Source organism: Chenopodium quinoa, unplaced genomic scaffold, assembly GCF_001683475.1.
Source record: "Chenopodium quinoa cultivar QQ74 unplaced genomic scaffold, ASM168347v1, whole genome shotgun sequence".
NCBI classification, from domain to species: domain Eukaryota; kingdom Viridiplantae; phylum Streptophyta; class Magnoliopsida; order Caryophyllales; family Amaranthaceae; genus Chenopodium; species Chenopodium quinoa.
Genome location: NW_018744835.1, coordinates 56,497 through 71,012, shown reverse-complemented (window position 1 = coordinate 71,012; position 14,516 = coordinate 56,497). Strand labels below are relative to the sequence as shown.

The 14,516-nt window shown below is 34.1% G+C and overlaps 1 protein-coding gene across 2 annotated transcripts; it reads right to left on the bottom strand.

Annotated features, from left to right (window-relative positions):
• Positions 1–7,364: 7,364 nt before the first annotated feature.
• On the bottom strand, positions 7,365–13,703 carry LOC110704401. 2 transcript variants are annotated; one of them, XM_021882177.1, is made up of 4 exons: positions 13,467–13,703; positions 11,869–12,162; positions 7,569–8,339; positions 7,365–7,479 (listed from the first exon to the last, which is right to left on the bottom strand). In XM_021882177.1, exons 1-3 carry the CDS (start codon positions 13,604–13,606, stop codon positions 8,273–8,275), a joined length of 501 nt encoding a protein of 166 aa, XP_021737869.1. In that variant the 5' UTR covers positions 13,607–13,703; the 3' UTR covers positions 7,365–7,479; positions 7,569–8,272. The 2 variants fall into 2 exon arrangements, with proteins under 2 accessions (XP_021737869.1, XP_021737870.1); XM_021882178.1 differs by having other exon boundaries at positions 11,869–12,175; positions 13,467–13,675.
• Positions 13,704–14,516: the final 813 nt, after the last annotated feature.

The window sequence follows — 14,516 nt, the reverse complement described above, 5'->3', positions numbered from 1 at the left end:
GTTGTTAAATTTTTATCAATATAATGTTCAAGAATGTGGGTTGTATGTCAAGAGTTTGTTGTTAGAGTTGCTTTATGTGGAAAATACTGAATTAGTGTTATTGATGACTCTGTAATATTGTTGCTTGAATGTTAACTCTGCTGCTATAAATTGCTATTCGATTTCTACTGTATTCTATCTGATTGCTGCTGAATTTGTTGCTTTCTGTTATAATGTTGTCGTGTTTATTCCTGTTATCGTTGCGTTGTATTTCTGCTGCTGTTATTTTGCAATGCTCTGTAGCTGCAGTTCTGTTCGTCCCAAAATTATGAACCTGCGGCTATTTTTGCCCCTAGTCCTTTCATGAAAGTTATAGATCTCGAAAAGTTCTCCAATTTAGGCTCAAGAATTTCTCAATTTGGATTTGTGTGCTAGGAGTTATGTCTTCTGGAAAATTCTGTGGTCAGCTGCCCTAGTTCTATCGCTGCGGGGGCTGTTATTTTTCTTTTGATGCCCATGATGAATTGTTGTGTTGAGTTGGGTAGGATTGCAATAACAATGGTTGTGGACATGTGATTCAAGCTATGATGGATACCTTGATTATACTACCTAATTATCGGAAGATTGATAAAAACGCTATTATATTTTGTTATATCTCTTGAATGAATGTAACAATTATCATAAATATATTTTTCAAATTATGATATTTTAATTAGATACATGTATATTTCAAATTCCATTTTCTTAGGAGGAACTTGGTATTTTTTGAATTGAATACTCGGCATTTAAGACTTTAAAAAATTGGTTTTGCTATTTTGAAAATGACTAGATATCTCAGTTGTGTGCTCTTTGATACCTTCAAACTGTTAAGTTCACTTTTACTTTTCTAATCTGTGATTACTAACGGGCGTTGTTTGTTTATGTCCTTCCCTTGATCTTTGATGAATGTAAAAATTGGTATATGAATCTTGATATTTATATGTTTTGCTTGCCATACTAGCCAGAAGTTATAATTCTTTATACTACCTCCGCTTTTAGTTATCTGCAACGATGGGACATTTTTCCTCTCTACTTTATGTCCCATCGTTGCAGATAACTAAAAGCGGAGGTAGTATTTGTTTAGAATTTTGAATATATTTCTTAATTTCCTTAACTTTGTTTTATAATTTGTATTACAGGGTGTAAAACACATGGAAAAAAGATATATGTTGAAGAAATGGGAGATGAGTTGATCTATTGGAGTTTTAGATTGTCGATCTATAGTCAATTGACTAGTTTCATTCTTTGGATGTTACTATCTCTCCCTCATGTACTAAATTAGACACAAACCATTAGTGGTATTAATAATGTACTAGATCGTGAATCTACTTAGGATATTTTTATGGATAGATACATGTATAGTAAAATTTCATTGGATATTGTGTTTTGGATTTTGATGAGTTCACATGAGGGAGTTTAAAGGGAGTATTGTTATGCATAAACAATTGCATAACGAGGGGTAAGGACGTAATTACACATAAGGTATATTATGACTTTAGAGTAGTACCATTGAGTGATCAATAGTACCATTGGGTGATCAAATAGTACCATTGAATATTCAGTGGGTGATCAAATGGTATTATTATATTAAGATAACAAGCCCAATATGATAGCCGATCTGCTGGACTAATAGAAAGTGGAAACCAGGGACTGTTTGGAAGTGGTTTCCAGGGGGTATAGCACGTCAGATTCTGTCCACTAGCCTTGAAATTGGGCGTGATGAAGATCAATGGGATTGGGGGCCTTCGGCTTCAGGTCATTACTCAATAAAAACAGGCTATTGGTTCGCCTTGAAACAGGAACAAGGTACCAAGGATGCAGGATCTTTTTGGAAAAAATGGTGGAAAGCGGATTTGTGGCCGAAGCATAAATTATTTATTTGGAAGCTTATTCATAATGCACTTCCTACTGTTGATAATCTGAGAAAAAGAAACATTCAGGTTAATAGGGCTTGCACTTTCTGCAAGTTGGAGGACGAAGATGCCAGCCACCTGTTTCGTGATTGTGAGGTGGTAAGAAGGGTATGGATATGTTCTTGTTTGGGCATAAATGCAGAAGTAGGTAGAAATATTGATATTGAGTCATGGGTTAACAGCTTCATATCGTACTTGTGGACCGAGGATAAGGGCAATGACGATAGATGCAATGAGTTTGTTAGCATTTTGTGGAGTATTTGGTTGGCGAGAAATAACTCCATTTTTAGAGCAAACTCCTCACATCCGGAAACCATCATCTCACTAGCTCAACAGTCGCACATTAGATGGGAACAGGGGAAGGAGACCAGATGCGGAACTTAAAAGTACAATCTCAGATCTGATATTACCTTAGAAAATAAGGTGTGGAGTACAGGTATTGCAGGGGATGGTTTCGACTTCATTATTCAGACGGATGGGGCATGGATGAAGAGGAAAAAGGGGGATTACGCCTCATGGGAGGCAGCTGTGGGATGGATAATCAATGAAGGAGGGAGCAGAGTGGCACAAGGGTGCAACCCAGTATTTGCCTCTACGCCACTCCAAGCTGAAGCACTCGCAGTGGAGCATGCCCTTGAGTATCAAGGCCTGAACAACAAGAAAATTGAGCTGTGCACTGACTCCTCCGAGCTGGTACAAAGCTTTCAAATGACCGGAGCCAAAAGAGAGATCAAACCTATTATAGAAAATGTGAAACGTAGAGCTGTATCCTTCTCTACTCTTTTTATTAGAAAAGTCAGTAGAAATTGTATAAGTGGGGCTCATAACTTAGCAATTGCAGCTAGGAGACAGCCTCATTAGTGCTTTTCAGATTTATTGATTGTCAACAAAAATATATATATATATATATATGTATATATATATATATATTATATATATATATATATATATATATATATATATATATATATATATGTATATGTATATATATATAGGGGAGGGATCATGTGAGAACCAAGCCTTATATGAGAACCAAGTTAAAATGAGAACCAATCTTATGCCATTAAAAATTATGAAACTAACGGCTGAGATTAGACATATGCACATGTATACCCATTGTGCATTTATTGAGACAATGATCACTTTTCCCTCGAAAATTTAAAACTGTAATTTTAATGTCTAATCAAAACTGACGGTTGGTTTGCTTCCCTTACACACCGATTATTCTTACAAATTTACATCATTTCAAAAACCAATTATCTTACTTCAATTGTGTTCGCGCCCATAACTTCCATTGGGAAAAAAACGGAAGTAACTGCTACATTGTTCTATAAAACCCCAAAAACTACCCAAAAATACCCATTCTCGATTTTGTTAGCAAAATGAAAGAACAAACGCAGAAAAAGGACTACCGAAGCAAGGAGAGTTTCAAGAAATTTCAGTAAGTTTTTTATAATTCAGTAAATTATGATGAAAATAAGATAATGTAAACAGTTAGGGTTTTAAATTTTCAAAATGTTTGGTTTTTAACAGAGAAAGGTTGCGAAGAGAGTTGGATGGAGTGGAGGGGGAAAACCCTACGGAGGAGGCCGGCGTTCCCGCTGCAGCCGAACAAGCGACGGAAAACGTACAACCACCAACGACGGAAGCTCAATTGACAAAGTAATGTTTCCAATTTTATTGTTAATGTCGCGTGAATTATACTTAGGGTTTCAAAAATTATATAGATTGTGTTTTGGCATTTTTCAAATTACTGCAACTAGGGATTTAAAATTAGTATCAAATTAATTTTGTTCCATAATTTTGTTATAGTGTTTCTGTATTTGGAATTATTGTAACGGAAAAATGAACCATTGTTTCTGAACGTTGTTATGTTTTGAATTATAAGAGTAATTTTGATTTGTTCCATAAGTTGTTGTTATTGTTTCAAAATTAAAAAAACAATTCTGTTTCATTTTATAATATATAAATTAATTCAGTTTTCCATTTTCCGAAATAATAACAATTCTGTTTCATTTTATACTAATTATGTTCCATAAAATACATGTATTGTTTCATATACTAATTACATTGTTTCATGCATTAAATCTATTTTGTTTCATATTTTATATTAGGATCGCTGATAAGGAAAAAGTGGTACCCGTGCCAAAAAAAAGGAAGGAAACTCCAGCAAATGTACAGTTTGCGAAGGGGAAAAAAATCAGACATGTGCAAGAAGACAGTGATGAGGAGGAACAAGTGGCATTTAGACAACGTATTCCACCAGCCAAATTCATGAAACATGTTATTATAGGACTTCCGGAAGCTCACAAGCAAGTTGTAAGGGATGTAGGCTTTGGGTCCTTCCTACTATTGAACCTGGATTCTAACAAAAACAGTTTTTGTCACGAGCTTGTGGCAAGGTTCAACCCCGACAGAGCCTCCCTTCAATTGCCAAATAGAGAGGAGATAGAAGTCCTCCCGAAAGACGTCCATGCTGTATTTGGTCTTCCAATTGGAGGGAGAGAAATTAAAGACAATAAGTGGATTGAAGAGGATGAAGAATCGCAGGTTTTCTTGCAAAAATGGAGAGATCAATTTGATGATGGAAGTCCAACCAATACCTCATTAATACAGCTGATTGAGACCCAAAAAGATGAAGATGTAACCAATGAATTCATCTAGAATTTCATTGTGGCTGCCATAAATTGTTGTGTACGATCTACATCTCGTTCAACATCAAATTTTAAATTTTTGTATTGCTGTGAGAATGTCTCACAAATTAAGACTTACGACTAGTATACATACACATTTGAGAATCTGATAAACTCCGTAGCAGAATGGAAGGAAGGAGCTGCATACTTCACAGGCCTCTGCCATTCTTGATGGTAAATATATTGTTTCAGTCTTAATAAACTGTTTCACTGAATAATTACAATGTTACGAAAATAATCCTTACTGTTACACTGTTAATTTGAGTACTTGCTTTAGTATTAGCTGTTTCATATTTTATGTAAGTTGTTTCATGTTAAATACATAATGTTTCAGTATTAGCAACACAATGTAAGTTGCTTATGTAACTTGTTCAGATACTGGAATTCAGATATTGTTTCAGAATCCTAATAAACTGTTTCACTGAATAACTACAATGTTACTAAAATAATCCTTACTGTTACACTGTTAATTTGAGTACTTGCTTTACTATTAGCTATTTCATATTTTATGTAAGTTGTTTCATGTTAAATATATAATGTTTCAGTATTAGCAACACAATGTAAGTTGCTGATGTAAGTTGTGCAGATGCTGGAATTCAGATCTGGAATTCAGATATTGTTTCAGAATCTAAATAAACTGTTTCACTGAAGAATTACAATGTTACTAAAGTAATCCTTACTGTTACACTGTTAATTTGAGTACTTGCTTTACTATTAGCTGTTTCATATTTTATGTAAGTTGTTTCATGTTGAATATATTATGTTTCTTATAATAAATATGCAGTTTCATAATAAACGTCTGTTGTTACATATTCATATTTAAAATCAACTGTTTCATGTTGTTTATTTGTTGTTACATATGATAAACGAACTGGTAGTATTTGTACTTTGATATCTTCTGTCAAAGTACATAACCTGTTTAAAATATGGAAAAATGTTGGTTTAAAATATGAAACAGTTGGCATATAAAATGGAACAACATATATATACCTGATGTTTCATTGTTACTTATGCTGTTTCACATTATATGACATTTGTTTCATTACATATTACTGTTGTTTCATATACCTGATGTTTCATTGTTACTTATGCTGTTTCACATTATATGTCATTTGTTTCATTACATATTACTCTTGTTTCATATAACTGTTGTTACATATTTAACAGATGGTGTTTCATTTTATTGGGAAACAAAACATACATTTGAAATCACATTTATTATAAAATGAAACACCATCTGTTAAATATGTAACAACATATATTCAAAATATGTGATATCAAATGTATGTTCTGTTTCACAATATATTTAAGATGTATGCTGTTTCATTTTATATGCCTGTTGTTTCAAAATTTCAACCAACAGTTTTTCATACTTGCTCAAACAGGTTATGTACTTTGATAGACTGAAGCGTGGTACAGCTCAACCACGAAGGACAATACCCCTAATAGCCGTTTGGAACAAGCAGATGATACAAGAACGAATGAAGGTGGAGAAGAAGAGAGGATTTGGACAAGGTAAAGTCCTCGACAGGTTAACTGTTATAAACACAAATTCTGGTGAAGAAAATCAAGGGCCTTCGTCGTCCTCTACTCCTGAAGATGTTAAGGTAAAAAAAAAAAAAAAAAAACAAAAAAACATGACAATTAATATACATGATGTTTCATTGTTTCATATTAAATATAATTTGTTTCATTACATATTATTGTTGGTTCAAAATAATGTATATGATTTAGATGTATGTTGGTTCATTTTATATGCCTATCGTTTCATTTTATATACCTATGCTTCATACATTTCGGGTGTTTAATGTTTTGTCCACGCTGTTTCATATAATAAATCTGATGTTTCATATTGGCCACATGCTATTGTTGGTTTGTTATAGGGATTTATACTTGATGAATTCAACAACATTTCCAAGGAACTTGCTGGCCGTGTCCAGTCAATGTATGCACTGATTGACAAGGCATACAAATTGATTGAGGAGGTGGAGATCCCAGATGAGATGAAGGAGCTCATAAGAAATGTATGGGGCAAGTACACATCAGTACAACCCACTATGAGTTCCCAAGGAATCAAGACCCCGGGTTTTCTATCTCAAGATGAGAACTTATTTCATGAGCCAGCGTTTTTATCTGAGCTCAGTGATGTGATGAACAAAGCATGGGCAAATTTTCAGGCCCCACAAGATGAACAACAAGATGAACCCCCCCCTGAGAATGTTGTACCCCCACAAGCTACACCCCACAATGATTCCGTTCATGACATTGTTCCATTATCTGAATTCCAGCCAAACTATAATCTGTTTGTAGGTTCACAGGCGTTGCCTCCAACACCCCCAGCAAAAGGAAAGTCACCAGAGCAGGAAGAATCTCCAACGGAGCAGCACTTGGAGTCACTCACTGAATCCATCGTTCATAAGATAACAATGGAACATTGTGAGGAGCCAGTGACTGGTATGCAAAGAAAAAAAAGAATCACACAAAATCTTCCTGTGCACCTTCGATCCCCATTAGAAGTGCGTATATTATTGTCAATTGTGAACACATTAGAAGTATTAAATTTATGTATAAATTTAGAAGTATTAAATTTATGTATAAATTGACAATAATATACGCACATCTTTACATACGAAACATAAAAAGACGTTTAGCTAAATTATCCAGGACATGCATAAAAATTATGTATCTTACAACTAATGTGGAAACATTATAAACATTGTTTACTGATTAACATGACGAAGCTGCTCTAATGCCCAGGTCTTTGATTTGGCTATAACTTCATCTTGTAGTACGTTTGCAGGGCTTGTCAATATTTTCCCACAATACTCAATCCTCAGCTTCTTCATTATATCAGGCTGAAATATATTAACAATTCAAAATAAATACCGGAACAATGAACCATAAATTATGTATAAATTAATATAAGAATTACACAAAAACTCACATCTTTTGGGTCGAATCCAATATCCCAACATTCATCTAGCTGCCCCATGTAAGTTTCCATGTGTTTGAGAGCGTATACACCGCAGTCATTATAATTCTCATTATTCTTCCATCTCATTTCCTTCATAGTGGTATTGAATCTAGACACTCCCCGTCCATTCCCAACTTTCTTTTCATTTAGAAATTTAGAAAATGCCTTGATCTGTGTAATATGAAACAATTAGATGTACCAAGGAACAACGGCACAACAAATATATACAATGAAACAATTGATATATAATATGAAACAGGCTAAATGAAAAATGAAATATCAGATGTATGAATATGAAATAACATATTATATATTGTACAATGAAACATATCAAATAACATATCAAACATATCAAATGTACAATGAATACAGTGTACTAACTCTACAATAATCTGTTGTATCATTCACCAGACCTAGAAAATACATGGCTATGGTACAAACTGTGTCGTCATCAGAAGTAATTAAGCAAATAACAGTCAGCTTACAAAGGGAGAAGAGATGACCTATGATTATTGCAGACAACAATAAGGGATAGACCTTGATATGACGAGTCCCATGAGTAACAAGCCAACAACAATCTTTCAAGCCCAGAGCCGAATATATGGCATAACAATCCCTTAACATTGAAAGCTTGGAACTTTCTATGGCATGACAACATAAACACTCCATAAAGCTTACGTCTTTCCTTGAGAGTTTCTTCTAACAAAAAGCTTGTTGATATCTTCTGTGACAACATTGCTCCTGCAAAAATCAATCAAAGATTAAGCAAGGACTTTGTGTAAACTTTCGACGAAAATACTACAGTAAAAGAATTAAGAAAAAGCAATCCACCGAAAGAATCCCAGAGCAAGAAAACATAACAATAATATACACCATAACATAACAATTGCAATAGCATTTGCCATATAGTATAACTAATAGCGCTTAACTACTCCAAAAGACAACTGCCTATAACTAAAGTTGTGTATTTGACCTAAAGTCTCACAGTCCAAATGCTTTCCAAACATCATTTCATGTATAATAAAAAAACGTCCATCCCTATCTCTTCAACTTTCTCCTCTACACATCATCTTGTCCATCCATCCTGATCTAAGATAAGATAGAATTCTCTTGAAACCCATGATCAATAAATGTTACTCATTCTCCTACAATAAAATGAAACAGGGAGCAGGAAGCCTATTTGCTAATTTCAAATCAATACTATTGGTTAGATAACTATAATATTGTTTTTTGACAGATGAACATAATAACTATAACAAGCAGAAATTACAAGCAGTTTCTACAATCTAAGAACTAGTTCATCTTGTATTCTTGTTCATCCTATGATCAACCTATTAGAGGATCATCCCAAGGGAAACTGTTTGCTCATGTAGTCATGTGTAGACCACATTCGAAGCTCACCCATAAACAGCCTAAATAACTGGAAGAAAATTATGTTCACGAGTATAGTTTACAGCTATAACCAGGAATTGGGTAACTATTTCCAGATTCCAGCCTTATCTAAAGCATGGCAAATTTTTTTACCTTTTTTTTTTTTTTTTTTTTTGCCAATATATGCATTAAAATAACACTACAATTCGGTTTTTTATAACTGGAGGATATGAGACAACTTGCCTCGGTCATCTAGCAGCTGCACTATGAGCTATCATTGACACTCTTGCTAATGTAAAAGTGTAAGACACCTAGAGCACCAGTCTTATTCTCTTACAGCTCAAAAGTTCCATTCTAAGAAAAATTACCCTCCATTCTAAAATGATCTATGATTTATTAAGTTGATGACATACTTACAAAGCCAAGCAACTCCACTATCTCCACTATTACCTCTTCGGTAAGGGTGACTTAAGTTGTCCTATAAACCTTGAGTCACCAACAGAGTGTTTGGCAATATGGGAGTTTGAGCACGAAATAGTGGGAATCAGTGATTGGAAACCAAGGCTCAAATTCCATAACTAAGGCTCTTCCCTTCTCTCATGGTTAAGGGTAAAAATGTCATTTTATACAAACTAGTATTTTCAAGTGTAATACATGCCCCCATAGCCCCAGGGGAGAATAAATTGGTAAGAATATGGCACTTCTATTCCAATCCCATCCCCCATATTGTTCCCAAACCCACATTAAACTAGGCAACTTTTGGGAAACCAACTACTATTGTCATGTCCCTAATACCTCATCAAAAAAAACACTCCATGAGTACCTGCAACATCATCCAGTCAACAGAAGTATCTGTCTTGAAAAGATCAATCTCTCTTTCTAAATCTGAACCCATGAACTGAATACAGGAAAATAATACTCCCTCCATTTTTTTTTTTAATGCATCACTTGCATTTACACGGAGTTTTAGGAGCTATAATATTATATTGTGTAAGTAGGTAAGTAGATGATTAATTTATTCTAGTAAAAGTACAATGGGGACCCATGAAAGAGAAAGTATGTAAGAGAGTAGTTTTTTTTTATTACTATTTAAGTGGGAACCATATAAGAGAAAGAAATGATAAAATAATTTGAGTGGGGTTTAAAGGAAGAGAGAGAAGAAATAAAATACGAAGTATAGTTTATAGTTACTAGATATATACTTCCTCTGTTCTTTTTTACTTGACCAGTTTCTTTTATCACGCTTGTCAATGCAAAACTTTAACGATTAATAACTCTAATTCTCCATAAGTAAAAAATATAATAGTTATATATTATGATAGTACTTATTGAGACAAATTCAAAAAGATCCAATATGAATATGTTTTTTCTTACATATTTTTCACAAAACACGGTCAAAGGAGAAGTGGTGAATAGTGTAAAAGTCAAAGCGGGTCAAGTAAAAAAGAACGGAGGAAGTAAGTGATGCATTTAAAAAAAACACACCCATAAAAGGCAAGTGATGCATTTAAAAAAAGCGAAGGGAGCATACCATAATAAGATAGACTCATCAAACCATCCAAGCACTCTTAAAGACAATTGAAATAGGATGGAACATTTTAGCTTACAAATCATGAAAATCGAGCCTAAAATAGAAGAAAAGAACAAGGTATTTTTATTTTATTTATTTATACTAGTTAATTTATTTTGTCATTATTTAATTTACAAGAACTACAAGGGATATCAAAGCTTCCTTAAATTATTACATTTAAAAAAATATATAGAATACAGTATATTCAATTAATGATAGAGCTATCATTCTATTGCAGCAATCAGTACGTTAATGCAGCCATCTATTTAACTTTTTTGTGAAGACTTAAACTAGTTTTCATTTGAGAAAAACTAATATTACTAAGTGATCCTCTATAGACTACATACCCTTTGCTTGTTGCTAAAGTCTAAAGCTACCTCTGACTAAATTCCAACAACTGATTATGCATTGCCTAGACTACCTCTTCTCTTAAGCTAGTTCATTACATGATTATACAAAACGAGGATGTTTGAAGATTAAAATTCCAATATTTCTTATTCATTCCCACTATTTCAATAAGAGGGTTGCTCAACAAAGAATCTGATAACATGCATCATGAGCTCGCAGCTGTTATAATTGCTGTTGGCAGGCTGCTCAAGAATAGGGATATGACTGTCATTCTGAGCCACATCCTCGAGAGATGAGCACTTTGGCTCATTATTTAGGTCAATATGCTATGAATATGGCTTTGGGTCACAAACCAAACTATGTGATTCCCACAAGTGCTGTTGCAACCTATGAGGCGGATCTTAGAGCTCTGCATGCCCCTACTTCTTCCTAGCTTTCTGTTTCAGCTGTTGATTGTCAGCATGCTATATATGTACTATGAACTTTGCTTCTGTTTTTATATTTTGCTACACTGTTCAAAGTTTGCATTTTGGGTTTAAGCAAAACTTTGGACTTTAGGTTGTATTATATTTAGGGCTAAGCCCAAGTAATCCATGCTTCCTTTTGTATTTAAAAAATTCCCAGTATTCAGAACTAAGCCTCTCATATAAATAGAGGAAATACTAAGCGTGCGACTCTGCCCTAAAAAAGTCCTAACTGCTAGATGGAAGAGAAAGGAGAACATCACATGTGATATTTCAGCATACTTAGACCATTCTAATTATGGGTTTTCGCCAACCCTTCTAAGCAAAAATGCTATAAGTTACAGTGATCTTCTAGTTAAGTAGACAATAAGAAATAAAACTGCAAATCTAGTCAAGATGACTGAAGTATCCTAAACAAAGTGTACTCATATTAATTTGGTAACCTTGCCAACAAAGTACAAAAAATAAAAAATAAAAAAAAAATGGTAGAGCCAGAAATTTTCACTACAAAACTCACCTGCCACGAAGCTGGGGAGGCATCAACACTCCACTGCTAGTATCTGGAATGTCCTTCGTGTGTGGAAGATTCCCTCTTGGAATTTTACCACGGATATTTGAAGAACTTGGCCCGTTTGCTTCTCTCTTGCGTGACGCATTCTCAGCCATAGCAGCTGCAACTCGAGAAAAGTGATCACTACCAGTTTGCTGAGATGAGATAGGAGAACTTAAGAGCAATGAAGCATCAGGGAGATTCCCAATAGGTGAAGGTGAGACATCTTTTGATGATTGATTAGACGATGATTTGATTGATCTGCAAAATATAGCTTTGGGATGGTCAAGAAACTCTCATATCACATCAAGTGATGGAGTAATAACACTAATATTTCATAAGCTCACTCAATTGGGGAATACAATTACCAACTAAAAGCTCTTAGAATAGTTAGATACAAAGTATCTACAATCCAACAGAACTCTAAGAATGGTAATAAAAGCTTGCACCAAATGACGAAAGGAAACAAAATAACGATATAACATATCTATTTCAGATACAAATGAAATCCTACTACTTAGAACAACTCTCTTCATCAAGGGAACATGCTTTGACTGCTAAGCCAGGCATTATACCCCAAGCCTTCACGGCTTTATACTTGACATAAAGAAGTGAATTAGTTGCAGAATTTTCCATTATTGTTTCACACTTGCAATACTAGGCCAGGAAAGTTTATGCAACCCAGAAGTTGTGTTTATAGTATCTCAACTATTAAGAAATATGACTTCATTTCAACGAAAGATTCCATAGTGGAATTGCTACAATGATGAATTCAGGTCATTGTGTACTCTAGTAATTCCAGTTTCTAGGATTAAAAAAAAAAAAGGATTATGTGAAACCGAATAATAACTCTTCCCTCAAAGTAATTTAAATTAGTTGCGCAATAAAAAGCTAGAATTTTCACAAGAAGAAATCAAAACCTTGTCTTCCAATCATATTCATTAAGAGTTACTATGGCTTATAAACCGAGAAACTTAAAAGCTAAAATGCTCCCAAAACTCCCAATTTGTTAGTGTATAATTTATAAAGACCCCCATAAATTAAACATTACATTTTCATATTCTTACTCACTTAAGCCTCAACATTGGCAACTCAAATGACACAAATAAATGTCTTTGAAAACTAAATTTTTTTTTGAAAACCGAGAAACTTTAAAGCTAAAACGCTCCCAAAACTCCCAAGTTGTTACTGTATCATTTATAAAGATACCCATAAATTAAACATTACATTTCCATACACCTACTCAGTCAAGCATCAACATTGGCAACTCTAATAACACAAATAACAGTTTTCCAAGCTTAAAAAATAAAAAGAAATCATCAATTACAACAAGACCCAGTACGAATTTCTTCCTTAAAAATAAAAAATTATGCAATAAATTGCAACAAATTGAGTAATTATCCAACAAAAGCATAATCCATACACAATATAGTAGAAAGAAACAATTGAACAACAATACCACACAAAAATCAAACAAAATTGAGCAGAAAAAGGAAACCCTAGTGATAAAAACTTAGAAATTTCTGAAATTAAAAAGGGGAAGGAGGGAAAGAGAGAAGAATTACTGGGATTGAAGGGATTTAGATTGAGAAGGAGCGTCGGAGGAGGTGGTGGTGGAAGGCTGAGGATGAAGTTGGGGTTGTTTGATGGGTGCATCTTCTTGATCTTCTTCGCCGTCGGACGAAGCGTAATCCACTAACGACATCTTTCTTCTTTTTCGTCTTTCAACGTCTCCTCCGCACGACCTCACCCGTGTTAAGCTGTAAATTACAAGCAATGGAAGATACGGAGTACTACCTATTGTTTAACAAACGCACGGGGGCGGTGTGTGCATAAAATTGCACGACATCCTAAGATTTGTAACACGTCCGTGCCACGGTGGCAAATAGAGCTGGGCATCGTGTCGTGTCAAGCCGTCACGGGCCATGCCTTGTGGTGGCTCGTGCCGTGCCGTAAATGCATCCTGGCAAGCCTGACCATATTGGGCTACCAATTGACACACCCCAGTCCACGCCACGTACCTAGCGTGCTGTGCAGGGCCTGACACTGAACAGCCCATATTTTTTAAAAAAATTAAATATATAAATAATAAGTGAATCGAACTTTTAAAAACGGAGGTAGTATAATATATATATATATATATATATATATATATATATAATTTTAAAATCGATATATAATTTAAATAATTTTATTAATTTATGTTTATGTTTTTTTATTATAGTTCTTTTTATTATTCTTATTTTTATTATTATAGTTCTTTATTATTATTTATGTTATTTATATTATTATAATTAATTATATTTTTTTTATTATTATACATCTTTATTACTACCTCCGTTCATATTATTTGCAACGATTAGACACTTTCCACTTACACTTTAGGATTTTTTCCCAAATTAAGCTTTATACGGAAATTATTTACGAAATTGGTGTCGTGGCAAAAGTATTTCCCAAACTAAGCTTCTGAGGTGAAACGCTGTCTCGGACAGCGTTTTACACTCAGTTTTTTAAAAAAAAAAATCAAGACATAAAACGCTGCCTCAGGCAGCGTTTTATGGTAGTTTGACTTTTTTCATAAACTTCGTATTTCATACCTGTTTTATACAAATAAA